Source organism: Notamacropus eugenii, chromosome 1, assembly GCF_028372415.1.
Source record: "Notamacropus eugenii isolate mMacEug1 chromosome 1, mMacEug1.pri_v2, whole genome shotgun sequence".
NCBI classification, from domain to species: domain Eukaryota; kingdom Metazoa; phylum Chordata; class Mammalia; order Diprotodontia; family Macropodidae; genus Notamacropus; species Notamacropus eugenii.
In genome coordinates, this window is record NC_092872.1 from 258,555,873 (window position 1) to 258,570,524 (window position 14,652).

The 14,652-nt window shown below is 49.7% G+C and overlaps 1 protein-coding gene across 3 annotated transcripts in view; it reads right to left on the minus strand.

Moving 5' to 3' along the window:
- Window positions 1-14,652, minus strand: part of PALD1 (phosphatase domain containing paladin 1) — a 96,215-nt gene that overhangs the window by 22,664 nt on the left and 58,899 nt on the right. For all 3 annotated transcript variants that reach the window (XM_072628693.1, XM_072628692.1, XM_072628694.1), the window contains 7 exons: window positions 13,734-13,868; window positions 13,137-13,253; window positions 12,843-13,025; window positions 12,322-12,504; window positions 9,386-9,526; window positions 8,933-9,004; window positions 6,025-6,165 (listed from right to left, as the gene is read on the minus strand). In XM_072628693.1, the coding sequence (XP_072484794.1) occupies window positions 6,025-6,165; window positions 8,933-9,004; window positions 9,386-9,526; window positions 12,322-12,504; window positions 12,843-13,025; window positions 13,137-13,253; window positions 13,734-13,868 (972 nt within the window). The remainder of the gene's footprint in view (window positions 1-6,024; window positions 6,166-8,932; window positions 9,005-9,385; window positions 9,527-12,321; window positions 12,505-12,842; window positions 13,026-13,136; window positions 13,254-13,733; window positions 13,869-14,652) is intronic.

Below are 14,652 nucleotides of genomic sequence, written 5' to 3' on the forward strand. Positions count from 1 at the left end.
GGCTCAGGACTCAGACCTCCAGTGAGGCTCATCCAAAGCTGTAATCTGCCTCCCCTTCTCCCTAATCACCAGCTCACTCTTTCTCCAACCTTTGAGGATCCAGGTATTGCCCTCACTTCAAATCCAAAGCCAGATTAAGGCTCAGAGTAACTTTGGGGCCACCCTTCCATGAAACAGAAATACATCACGTACTCTAAGAAATTGGTTGAGTCTAGGATATTTGCACATATTGGAGGTGACAAATGAAAGGCCCCAGAAGCTCTCCCAAGGAAGGGGTATTGGACTTGTCCTTCTTGGCCCCAGAGATCTTCATGAGAAGCTGCCAAGAGGCAGAATTAGGCTCAGTATAATAAGGGGGAAGTGTCTTCATAATGAAAGGGGAACAGAATCGGAATTGTTGTTCATCCTTCATTTTTGAAGAGGACCAAGGGGCAGAGTCATCAGCCTCACTCTCCCTCTCTGCCAGAGTCAATGAAGTCCAGCGGCAAGCAATAGACAAGACTGGCGAAAGCAGTAGACGACCTTGGCGTCTTCAGTACCTGGCCAAGCTCTAAGCTCTCCACAGCACCTACTTCAGCTACCTTCATAGCTTTTTGGAACAAACTGTTCTCACCCTCCCATTCCACCAGGGGACGTCTTCTCATGCTTAGGGTAGACAACCCTCTAACTCACAGCAATGAAATAAGCTGCTGGAGCAGGCAGCAGGTTCATCCATCACTAACCACCTTCCAGTGAAACCTGGATAACCACTTGTTAGCCCTGTCCAGAGGAACCCTGCTTACCCAGAATGGCTTCTGGGGCACTTTTACCCCAGAGACTCAGAGATGAGGCAGCAAATATGGCATTCATGGGGCACACAGCCTCAAAGCGAGGGGTACTCAGCCAGCAAAAACTAAGCACTCTGGTAGAAGACAGGGAAGACAAGGCATAGGACCCACACTTAGCTGGAGACCTGCTCCATTTCCAGGGTCTCCACCCCCACCCTTGGTATGAACTAGCCGTGTGACCTTGTTCAAGTCCTTTCTCTCTCTGGACCTTAGTTAACTGCTAACTAAGGAGGATGCTGCACTAAGGAGCCCTGAGAATCGGGGGTCACTGTGAAACCCTGAGTTCCTTCCTCCTGACCTGACCCAAACTTTACCCCAGACTGAGCCATTTCTAGCAGTACCCACATAAAACCCGGCTGGCCTCCAGGCCTCCTTCTGCTCTCAGAATGGTCCCTCTGTCTCTAGATTTTTTTTTTAGAGACACAGGGAACCCCAGGCCCTGTTAAAATCATTTTTTCCCCTTAAATTAAATATTTAGTGCCCTCTTAAAACATGCTTTATTTTCACAAGTATAATAAACTCCAGGTGTTCTGTAGTTAAAACCTACCCGTAGACGTGTCACCTCCCTGCAGCAATGGCCATGGTCCTGGGTTTGGCCATGCCTGGGGGAGAGGGGCAGAAAGGGAATTGGGGGAGGGGGGGGGCAGTTTGATGGCTTAGGCTACCTCTATGGGAAGGAGCAGAGGGGTGTATCAGGAAGGGCTCAGGATGTAGCAGGTCACTCAGGAAAAGCAATAAATCAGATCTCATTATGGAGAATGTGGGACCTTGGCATCTACCTAACCCTCCTCCCCCTACCCCACCCATGCACATTTAGCAGATGATGAAGCTGGGAAGTGACTCATCCAAGGTCGATGAGCCTCAGTGCAGAGCTAGGGTCAAGCCTGTGACTCCCAGTTCAAGGCTAGTCTCAATAATGAAAGCAAAAACAGCTGGCATGGTGTAAAAAGTATGGTCCCTGGAGTCCAGAGCTGAGGAATCAGATTCTAACTCTGGTGTGAGCCAGGCCAGGGACACTGGGCAATCACATCACCCTGAGCCTCAGCTTTATCATCTCTAAAATGAGGACCTTGAACTTTCTGGGCCCTTACAGCTCTAAACTGATGGTTCTATAGCCTAGTTCTAGCAGGGCTTTACAGTTTACTATGTCTCCTCAGAAACAACCATGGGAATACGTGGATTTTCCCCATTATATAGATGGAGAAACTGAGGCTTGGAGATGTGGAATCACAAAGAGTAAGTGACCGATGGAGGATGGAACCCCAAGTTCTCTGACTCAAATGCTCTTTCCACTGCCGGATCCTCACACTGCCCCCAGGGCTGGGGCTGAGTATGGAAAATTCCCTGGGAGGTAGAGGAGGGGTATCCTCTCCATCTTTCTGCCCTTCCCCCAACCCCTCATGCCAAGGGGGCAGTTCAGGAAGCCCAGGCCTGGGGCATCTCTTTTCATTTAGGAGGCCTTGGTGGAGGGAGGCTGGTGTTCCACCCAGAAGCAGAGGCATATGCTATCAATTAGGGTAAAGAAGCAGGGGGTGGGGAGGGAGCCGAGGGGCCCAGCCCCAGAGCCTCTGGGAAGCCCGCTCTGACTCTAGCTGTTTCCTCCCAAAGCCTCTAAGGCAGCGCCTGGCCTAGGCCGCCAGCGCCAAATGACCAACAGACCCCACAGAACCCTCCTTGGGCATCTACTCTAAGGTAATCATCACCAGGAGCAGAGCTTATATAGGGTCCTAAATGTTCCCTCCCAATCAAGATCCCAAATGATGCTGCTGCTGCTTATGGGTTACAAGCCAGGGCAGAAGAGTCCTGGACCTGGGGCCAAAGGACCAGGGTCACAGGCCAGCCTGTCACCTGAGAATTGGGACACCCTGATCAAGGCACTTCCCTCTTTGGACCTCCGGTCCCTTACTTCCTAAAATGAGTTTAGACTAGAGATGATCTCTAAGCACCCTCCTGGCTTTGATGTTCTATATACTAAGCAAGACTTTCAATTCCATGTTCAGAATTCCAAGGCCTCTTACAGCTCTGACATTCTGTGTCCTATGTTCCAACATTCTCTCTCCTGAGGCCCCAGCCGCTCTGACATTCTCCAGCACAAGACCCCTGCACTGACATTCTAGAATTTATGAGGTCTGGCAGAAGGTTGGACATGGAGTCAGCAAGACCTGTGTTCAAATCCTGTGTGACCTTGTCACTTAAACTCCAAAAGACCTGTTTCTTCAATGGAAAAATGGGAGGGTGAGGGAGTGAGAGCAGAACCAATGATACTGAAAATCCTTCCAGCTTTAAATATGTGACCCTATAAGTCCATAATTCTATATTCTATGTTCTAAGGGCTCTCCAGCTCTGACATTCTGCTAGCCTGAGGACCTTAAGACACAGCAGTGTGCACCAGACCACCCAAGGCATGGGGAGGTAAGTCCAAGTTTGCCCATTTCCAGCTCCCTTTTCTGCATCTCCACATCACCCTCCCACTCAAGTATCTTCTAGAAAATAAGAATGCACAATATTACAAGTCACCTTGAAAACCAAGCCCACCCCCTATACTTCAGTCATTCAGAAATGTCTCCTCCCTGTCCCCACTGAGCTCCAAAGAACCACAGAGCCCAGAGCACTGCTCAGAGGGCTAAGAATGGCAGCTACCAGCCTCCAAGGACCTGGCAGGCCATGAGTGGCCAGGCCCAACACTTTCTGGCAAGAGAAGTGGGGAGGGAGCAATCCCCTTCCCTGAGATTGAGAAGTACAGCTCTGGTAAGAGGCCAGAGGTCCCTCTCAATCAATCAGCATTTAGTAAGTATCTATTGTGTGCAAGCACTGTGCCAAGTGCTTTGCAAATATTCTTCAACCCTCTCAACAACAGCAACCCTGGGAGATAGGTAGCGTTTATTATAACCATTTTATATTTGAGGAAACCAAAGCAGACAGAAGTTAAGTGATTTGGCCAGGGTCACACAGCTAGTAAGTGTCTGAGGTTGGGTTTGAACCCAAGTCTTTCTCCAAAGCTGTAACCACTGAGCTGCCGGCTGCCTCTGAGGTTGTGGCTCTTCCAAGGTTATACAGTTGAGAAATAGCACAACTGGGAGTCAAAGCCAGACCACCTCAGACTCTGTGTTTCTAGAAAAATGTGGCTATCCTTGGTAGAGCAAGGTGGTCTTGTTAGAGTATGGGCATGGACTGGGGGAGCTAAGGAGCCCTAACCTAACGAGAGTTAGGAACCAGTGCAGAGAGAGCTGGAGTCTAGGTGCTTTCTGAGCTTGGAGGCCTAGATTATCCAGATGATCTCCTAGGTGAGAGGGCAGAAGGAAGAGAGAGGGGTGAGCACCTCAGGCCCTCAGAGGGCTGGCAGATGACTTTTCAAGCCCAGAGTTGGAAAAAGCTGAACCCACAGTTAGGATGGGGAAGGAGTGGATTCCTCAGCTTTATTAAAAATCATTAAGGACAGACTCTGTGTGTGTGTATGTGTGTGTGTGTGTGTGTGTGTGTGTGTGTGTGTTCGTGCACACATTCATGTGAGAGGGAAGGAAGCTGGGCATCCAAGCCAGCTCCAGGAAGTCCCTCCCCACATACCAACATCTGCTAAAATCATCACTTCATTACTATGCCCCCATCCCCAGCAAGCAGCAGGATCTCCAAGGGAGCAGGGACCTGGGCATGGCCATCACCACCCCCCACACCCAATACGAGTCTTCTCCGGCAGTCTCCCTTGGGTTACTGGTGGCTCTGGGGCAGGCAGCAGCCCAGAACGTCTGCTCCTAAATGCCCCCCAGCCAGGACTAAGCCCTGAAATCTGCCCCCTCGAAGGCATTCTCTGGTCTTAAAGTATCACAAGGCCACCGTAGGAAATGATTGGTCCTCCCTCACTTTGCCATTTGTGCATCAGGGGATGATGGAGGGCACTCTATCAGCCCAGGGCAAAGTCTGGTCCTAATAAAACGTCAGTTTCCATCTGGCATTTAAGGGTCTTCCCAACCTGGCAAAAAGCACATTAGGGAGCCCTCTTGTGGCAAAATGATGGAAAGACACAGCCAAGAGTCTCCTAGGATGGACAGCCACAGAGGGAGAGTGTGTGATCTCCATCGATAGCTAGGAACTTCCAAATCAGGAGATCCCAGGCCCATTGGAGAAGCACAAATGGCCTGGGTATTTTCTCAATACCTCATTTGGAGGTAAGGCAGAAGAATGGGTAAATAATTCGAGGATTATCCACACAACGGCTGGAAATGACCACAGAATTGGAGAATGAGAAGGGACCTCGATGGCCATCTGGTTCCAAATCATACTAAGGAAACCCCACTATGACAGATCCAACAAGTGTTTGCCCAGTCTCACCCTGAAGACCTCCAATGCAGGGCAACCCACCGCCTCTCAAGGAGGCCCCCTCCACTCTGGGACAGCTCTCGCTGTTAAGTTCTCCACAATATCCAACCAAAATTAGCCCTTTGCAAATCCTTCTCCATTTATTCCTAGTCCCACCCTCCCACGCCAAAGAGGGCAAATCCTTCTTGCATAGGACAGCCCTTATCATGGCCTCCCTGAGTCTCCTCTGCTCCAGTTCCTTCCACTGATCTGGAACATCTTAGACTCAAGGCATCATCATCCTGGTTGCTTTCCTTGGGCACTCTCCAGTCTATCTATATCCTTCTTAAACTGTGAAGCCCAGAACTAACCACAGTCCTCCAGCTGCTGTGAGAAGAAGGCAAAGCCCAGTGGGACCCTGACCTCCCTATGGCTCCCCACTCCTGAAAGCTGAGGCTCTCTTAATGCAGCCCAAGACAACCTTAGCTCTCTATCTAAGCATCCACCATTTTGTTCTTCTGCAGTTGATTTTTTGGACCCAACATAAATCTTGACCTATATCCTTAGTGAATTTCATCTTATTCAATTCAGTCTTACCCAGAAAGATCCTTTTAGATCCTGACCCATCCTCTAGGGTCCTAATAGCTGTCCTTTCCGAGTAAACTTGGGGTCAGCAGCCAATCTGATGAACATGACACCCAGACCTTTATCTTAAATGTTAGATGACACAGGGTCAAGTTGAACTCACTTTGACCATCAAGAGCTAATCTGCCCCCATGTCTTCAGCTCATACGTACATTTAATGCTATTTGTTCCCCAGCAGAGCTGAATTCTGTAAGAGGTCAAGAGCAGAGTCCAGAAAGGCCAGCCCAGCACAAGGGGCATTGAGGCAGAGAAGGCTCACCTGGCGGTAAGTACAGATGATGATCTCCCTCAGGTGATAGTGCATTGGTGTCATGGTCTCGCTCACCATGTCCAGGGCCATGTCCACCTCCTTCTTCATCTGGTGCCCATCAGGCAGCAACTGGACCACCTTCATCACCACCTGGGGTAGAGAGAGAGACAGGTAGATGAGGCACAGCACAGGAAGGCTGGCAGCCTCGCACCACAAGACAATCCAGAAATTTTTGATGAGGCTCCCACCTCCTCCCGAAAGACTGTCCCCAGATTGATGTACGGTCATCACATTGCCTGCAAGAAATAGGAGGCACTACCAGTCACAGCAACAGCTCATCATCAGACTGTGCTTCTGAAGGCTTGCTTTTTACACACCTCATGTGAGTCTCTCAACAACCTGGGGCCGCTAAGGGGGGCCAGAGTGCTGCGCTGGGAGTCAAGAAGACTCATCTTTCTGAGTTCAAATCTGGTCTCAGACACCTCCTGGCTGTGTGACCCTGGGCAAGTCACTTAACCCTGTTTGCCCTAGTTTTCTCATCTGTAAAATGAGCTGGAGAAGAAAATGGCAAACCACTCTAGTATCTCTGCCAAGAAAACCCCAAATGGGATCATGAAGAGTCAGACACAACTAAATTGACTCAACCACAACAATCTTTGTGAAACACACAGCACTATTATTCCCGTTTAACAGATAAGAAAACTGAGGTCTAGAGAAGAAGAATTACTTGCCCAGGGTACAGATATAATAAGTGTCAGAGGCAGGATATGAACCCAGACCTTTTTGACTCCAAGTTCAGGTCTATCTCCAATAATCCACTGCCCCTCTGGGTTGAATGATTCTCTGCTAAAGACTCCCAGATTTATACAGATCTTGCTCTAGTTTCTCTCCTGATCTCTTGTGCTACTTAATCCACTGCCTATTAGACATTTCAAATGGAATGCTCCCACTGGTATCTAAAATTCAGCCAGTATAAAATTCATCATTCTTTTTAACCCAAACCTACCCTCCAGGCTCATCACACATGACTCCCCTTCATTCATACTACAGTTAAGCCAAACTGGACTTTTTAATGTTCCTTATCCACAACATTCCATCTCCCATCTCCATATTCTTCTCTTGGCAGTGCCCCATGCCTGGGATATTACTTCATAGAATTCCTAATTTCCTCCAAGGCTCAATTAAAGTGCCACCTTTCTTAATCTCTTCAGCAAAAGTACTTTCTCTCCAAAATTCTCATGTTTATTTTATATATAAATACGTGTAAATATATATTTTACTTACATATAAATATATATAATCTACTTTTACATAAACGTATGTAGGTAAATATATACATTTTCTATATATATATGTGCATTCTTGCACATAAACATGTGTATAAATATATACGTTTTATTTACATACATGTATACAAACATATACATTCCACACACAAATGTGCATATCAGCATACATATTTTATTTCTGTATACTTTACATAAATACATGTATTCCACCTGTAAATATGTAGATGTAAATGCATGCATTTTCTCCCTACGGAGGTGCACGTACATGTCTGTATCTACGTTTCCTCCCTGTTCCGACGAAAGCTACCTGAGGGCAGGACCTGCCTTTATAGCGAAGAAGCTGTCAGACTTCCCAAAGGTCACCCTGAAAAGGTGGGGCAGAGCCGACCCTCCACCTTTGATCTTTTGACTCCAAACAATAAGGCAGGAAGTGTGGCTCAGTGGGAAGTGGGTAGACTGGGGGTCAGGACAGTTGGGTTCAAATCCTGACTGAGCAAACGAGTGAAAAAGCATTTCTTAAGCAACTTATTGTCGTTCAGTTGTTTCAGCCAGTTGTATCTGGCTCTTTGTGACCCCATTTGGGCCTTCCTTGCCATTTCTTTTCCAACTCATTTTACAGATGAGAAAACTGAGGCAAAGAGGGTGAAATGTGTGACCCAGGGTCACAGAGCCAGTGAGTCTCTGAGGTCAGATTGGAACTTAGAAAGATGAGTCTTGCTCACTCCAGGCCCAGAGCTCTAGCTGATGGGGTCCAGATCTCATCAGCATCACATCACTGTGCCACCTGGCACAGCTTTTTATTAAGCACCTACTGTATACAAAACACTCTCTGCCATTTGCTAGTCATGTGCCTAGGGTGGCTGTTTGAGACCCCTGGCCTCTCTGCATTCTGGGAAGTAGCTTCCAGGGAGAAGAAGGTGACCATCCCCTGCTGCGCCCCCATATCCCCCTGCCCCCACCACCTCCCCCTGTCCTATGGCCTGGTCAGACCAGCCTGGGGGATGAGTTTAGTTCTGGGTATTAGCTCTTAGGGAAGTACATGGATAAGCTGGAGGATGTCCTCCAGTCTGTGCCTTATAAAATGTGGGTTAAAGGAATGGAGGGTGTCTGACCTAGACAGACTAAGGAGGGACAGAACAGGACTAGGACCCAGGAGCAATGGGGTGCATTTGGTCTTGACATTTTTAAGGAACAGCTTCCTCTAATGATGAGAGTTCTGTCCACATGGCCCAGCAGCCCCAGGATAGAGGGGGCTCCTCCCGTGCTGGACAGGACCCAGCCATGTGCTGAGAGTCAGAGGGGATTCCCTGGTGGGTACAGGTGGAAGTAGATTTACCCAGAATTTTCTCCCCATTCTGAAGTGAAATGAATGGCTGCATTTCTGATACCTCCAGACTTTCTGGACAGAGCCCCGAGGTGGGAGACGGGGCCTTTGTCTCCCATCTCTCCCATTTTTAGCTCCCATTTATAATTCAAAGGTAAGCTTCTTGAGGGCAGGAAGGGCCTTTCTTTCTATTTAGCACTCAGCACAGTTTGTGACCCATAGTAGGAGCTTAATAAATGCTTGCTGACTTGGCTCATCGGGCGCATCCAAGCAGAGAAGAGGAGGAGCCAGAGCAGTCACTCACCTCAAACTCTCCCTTGGTGTATTTGGCATCGGGCACACTCACGATCTCTTCCTCTCCCATCTCAGGGAAGTCCTGTAGGGGCACAGAGGAGAGGACAAAGACTAGACCCGGGATCTTCATTGGTCCATTAGGACCCCAACTGAGGAAGTCCCCTCTGTCTGGCTTTGCAGCCAGAGTTCTATGCAGTATACCACACTCACTGCCTCTCCGACACGTTGGTGTTACCTAATAATTGTTGAACAACATCTGAGAATTGTTAACTGTCCTCTGAGTTGACCACTGGCCAATGACACTGTGGTGGTCTCTCCCCACCCCCACCCCCAGGCAGCCTCCCTTTCCCCATGCCAGAGATACAGGCAGCTAAGGAACCCAGCGCCTCTCCAAGTCCCACTGGTCCTGCCCTCCCGGCCAGCCCAGCCCCCAGTGCTACCCCTAGACAGAGGCAGTACCCACATTAATGTGCCACAGGGTGAGGACAGCAACCACCATGGCCGTCGTGGTTCGGCCCTGGCCGCTCAGGCAGCTGAACACGAAGCTGGTACTGGGGTCCTTGGCCAGTGCCACCCTCATCACTTCGAGGAGCCGGTCAAAATCCTGGGGAGAAGATGAACAGCAAACGGAGCTGGGAGAGGGGGCAGGGAGCCAGAGCCTTGCCCAGACACTCTTAACTAGGCCCTTGAACACCCAGTTTCCCCCATACACACACATACACACACACATTCTCTCACATGCGTTTACACACATACCACATGTACACACACCATACAGACTCTCACACACACCACATACCACATATACACATACTCATACACACACACCACATACACATACACACACACACCACACATACACACTCTCATACACCCACTTATACACACCACACAGACATACCACATACACATTCACTCACACACACATATACACACCACACATACACTCACTCACATACACACACACACACACAAAGGGAAAAAGGGACAAAGTGGAGCAATGCAGCCAGGAGGCCAGGGTTCAGTTCCGAAACTTGACCCAACCAGCTGTGGGAACCAAGCGACCTCCCTTCTCTCTAAGCCTCACTTTCCACCTCTACAGAATGGGAATAATCATATTTGTACTTGCAGTCTCAGAGGGCTACTAGGGAGGGAAATGCTTTGTCAAGTCTCAAGTGCTAAAGATGAGTTACTCATCTGGAAAATGGGCAGAAAAGTCCCTGGACAGCTCGCTACAAAGTTGTTGTGAGGAAAACTCTGTCAATTCAATTCAATTGGACAAGCCTCTATTACAGAGACTGCCAGAATGACAAAACCCCAAACGCCAGCAGACCTTGCCCTGCAAGAGCCTGCGGGAAACCTTCACAAGTGTAGAAACGTGGGTTGTTGGAGTCAGGAGACCTGGGTTCAAATCCTCCAGCATTAGCTGTGTGACTCTGGTCGAGTGTCCTCCCATCTCTGAGCTTTAAAGGGGCTGGGGTGAGGAAATCACTTTGTAAACTTAAAGGGGATGGGCGGAAAGGGGGACTGTGATTTCTTTGGAATAGGGAGCTCTCATGGGACCAAACACCCTCGGTCAAAGCAGGTATGCTCCCTTTGCTTCAACTTCCTGCCTCAGAGAGCTGCCTCGGGCTGAGAGGTGAAGTGACTTGTCCTGGGCCCGTCAGAAGGGGAACCTGAACCTGGGTCTCCCTGACTTCCAGGTTGCCTCTCTAACCACTACACCACCCTCTCTCTTGTAAACCTTAAAGCCCCCCCCCCAATATGGTTGCTCTTCAGTCACTGTCAGTCATGTCTGACTCTTCGTGACCCCATTTGGGGTTTTCTTAGCAAAAATACTGGAAGGATTTGCCATTTCCTTCCCCAGCTCATTTTACAGATGAGAAAACTGAGGCAAACAAGTTTAAGTGACTTGCCCAGGGTCACCCATTCAGTAAGTTTCTGAGGCTGGATTTGAACTCAAGTCTTCCTGATTCCAGTCCAGTGCTCCATCCACCGTGCCACTTTGCTGTCCCAAAAGTACCCCATAAATCTGAGTTATTCTCCTTATCCACAGACATTTACCCCAAACATGTTTAGAAAAACAAGAGAGAGACAGAGAAACATAGGATTTATAAGAGTTAGGATCTTTAGGTTGTGCGTGACCACATAACATGCACACATGTCCCCCCCACACACGTCATGTGATATATACAGATAAACACAGGTGCATACACTCATCTAACCCCTACCCACATGCAGGATATGCTAATGCCGGAATGGTGATTGTAATGCCCTCTACCCCAGAGACTTGCATCAGTGTCCTCAGCCCAGGAAGAAGCACCAGGGCCACTTCCCCAGGCCAAGTCCCCATCACTGGTCAGACTAACTCCAACCTAGGTAAGGGAGGGTCCTTTCTCTAAGATTCAGACCTCAAACTGTCACTACATTAAATGTCCAGAAGGTGGCAGCAAACACAAGCAAAAAAAAGAAGACTGAACAGAGAGTCTGCATAAAGGGGAGAGACCTGAGCAGATGATCAGATTCACCTCTCTGTTTTTACTATGGGGATAGGGGCTGGACCTTCGACTTCAACGGCAGAGGGAACTCCCAGGTAAGGAAACTCCCTGAACCAATGCAGGTTAGGCCCTTTCCTGAAACATATTCTTAGAAAGTGCGTCAAACTGAAGCAGACAAGGGACCGCTAAACAGAACATGCAGAAGGGTCCCTGCGTATCAGCAGTGAGGACAGTCAGCGGAGCTCATCACCGGCAGCACTGACAGGTTGGTCCCTCAACCTCCGGCCGGCCACAGCACCCTCTCACACCCCCCTCCGTAGACTTGGAAAGGGAGATGTCGGCTCTGAGGGTAAATGTTTAACAACAGGCTCTTGAGTGGGGAGGGCATCAGAAATGGACACACTTTTAAGCTTACTCCACCAAAAATTTAGCAGTCAGCTCTCCAGAGTTGGTATTCCTAGTTAGGTGATTTACCCAATACTGGTAAAAAGTAGAACTGGAACTTCAACCCAGGTCCTCTGACTCCAAAGCCAACACTTCAACCCTGTACCACGGCACCCAGGATGGATACGTGGTGCAGTGGATACAGTGTCAGGCCTGGGGTCAAGAAAACTCATCTTTCTGAGTTCAAATCTGGCCTCAGACCCTGTTTGCCTCAGTTTCCTCATCTGTAAGATGAGCCAGAGAAGGAAATGGCAAATTCCTCCAGCACCTTTTTCAAGAAAACCCCACAGGGGGTCACAAAGAGTCAGACATGACTGAAACAACTGAACAAGCAGAAGAGCCCAGACTCAAAGTCTGGCCTCCTGCCTCTTTTCTCCAGACCACAGTTGACCCTTCCATACCCCTCAACCCTTCTTAAGGTCTCAGCCCAGCTCCTGCCCAGTTCTACCCATATTACCTGCTCCCTAGGGGCACAAAAGTCTGGGATGGGGAGGCGTTGATAGGAGAGGTCCCGGTTCTGGCTGAGGATGTCCTGCATGGTCAGACATGTCTGGAATGGCTTCTGCTTTTCCCGATCTGGGTGCACCTCTATCCGCTTGGGGGAAGCCAGCACCCTAGCCTTCAGTTGCGACTCTAATTTCTGCAGGGGAAGGGAATACACCAAAAAGATTGCTGGGCAGGCAGGAATTACAGGATCCCAAAGAGATTTAAAGTTAGAACAACCTTCATTTTACAGATGGGGAAACTGAGGAAGAGGGAGGATGAGAGGCCCATGGTCACACAGCTAGTAAAAAAAGGGAGTCAGTCAGTCAACGAGCATTTCTGTCTGTGTTAGAATCTGAACCCAGGACTTCTGTCTCTGTTTCACTCTATTTCAGACTCCCATACCACCATTCCAGGCTGCCTGCGTTCCTAAGGGTAAGGCTGGCGAGATTAAATCCAAGAGAGTGCACTGAAGGCAGAAGATGAGGAGCTCACCTCCAGCTGCTCAGGGGAGAATACAGCAGGCCCAGGAATGGGCTCCTTCAGGTTCCCCCGCTCCTGCAGTGTATAGGTCTGCCCATCACATTCCACGACCACGTCTTCCCGAAGGCTGGTCCAACTCACCTGCCGGTGCTTCCTCTTGGAGTCAGTCAGATAGGCCAGGACACTTCCCATGGCCTGGGGGGCGGAGGAGAGACCTTGGGCTGGGAGTCTCGGGTCCCTTTCTGGGGTCCATCCTTATCGGCCACCCGAAGGGTGAACCCTTCCCTCCTAGACCCATCCAGTTACCTTGGCAGTAGGTTGGGCCATGCCATAGATGGGCATCTTGGCTACCCTCCGGAAGTTGGCCACGTTCATCTCCCGGGCAGTGCTAAGCACGTCAGGGGAGAAGGGCTCATCAGCTACCTGCAAGGACACATGTTCAGGGAATCTGTGTTCTCTGTTGCCATGTTACAGATGAAGAATGGAGAGGCCCAGAGATGTCCTAAACTAAAATGGGCTTCTGGGTGGATCCAGAACCCATCCGTGGACTTGCTGGTGCTGGCTACCTTGGGGTAAGAAACAGGACATGGTTTCCTCTGGGAGGGAGGTGATAAAGGGTCATGGGATTCGAGATTTAGAACTAAATGGAACCTCAGAGATTATCTAATCTAGTCCCATTAAGCTACAGATGAGGAAACAGGCCCAGTAAGGCCAGGTCGAGGCAGAACCAGGCACTGAAACCACATCATCTGGTTCCAGACCCAATGCCCCTAGGCAGGATACAGGAAAGGAAGCTGGGAGGTATATTTGAGGAAAGAGAAAAAGAAAAACTCTAAGGAAGGACTATTCGACAGAGGGGAGAAGGGAAAAGATCAGGGCAAGCTGGAAGAGAAGGCATCTCACCAACACCCAGCCTTCCTTGGCAGCCAGCTCCCCAGTGACCACAGGCTCCGTCAAGTTCACCTTCACCTGCAGCCGGTACAGCTCCGGGTGCCCACACATCCAGCGGCTGAAACTGAGGGCAAAAGCCAGGGGGTACTGGCGGCCACGAGACAGAGAGACACTGCATTCAGGGGTGAGGTGAGTAGGTACTAGGCCCAGATGGACCTACTCCCCTTGGTTGGCTCCTGCCCCATCCCAATACCCCAGGGGAAACACAGGACCAACAATCAAAGCCGAAGGAGGTCTTAAGAGGACATCTGGCTCAACCTTCTCATTTTACAAGTTAGGAAACTGAGGCCCGGAATGATTTAGGTCACCCAGGCAAAGGTAGAAGAGCCAGGATCCAGGCCTCTGAGGCCACATGCCAAGTATTCTTTCCAGTGCGCCCCATGGTACTCTGGCCCTGCTTGCCTTCCCTCTGTCCACATCTCCTAGCCTGGACTAGGGCTCCATCCCTACCTTCATGGTAAACTGGCCAACCGGACTAGAAAGCCTCCACAAGATGCCCCCCACCTCAAATGGAGCCAACAAGAAGACTGGGGGCGAATAAAGGGCAAAGATGGACCCTAGGTCTGTTCCTCTAACTAAGTCACTGACCTAACCCAGGGCACATAGAAGGGAAAGGTTGGGGAAGGGGCCCACAGCAGTATTTCTAGAACCTTTTCAATATAGGACACAAACTCTCTCTGACTCACCCCAGGGTAATGACCACCTTGGTCTCCCCCACCCACCCTGCCCAGCTGGCAGCCACCTTAACTACCTGTCCACCACACCCCAGCCCCAACCAGAGCAGGGGCAAACCACATGGATACCCCAGAATAAGTCTGAGAATATTAGGCCCCTCCTCTAGTCCAGTACCAGATGAGGATTCACACAGACA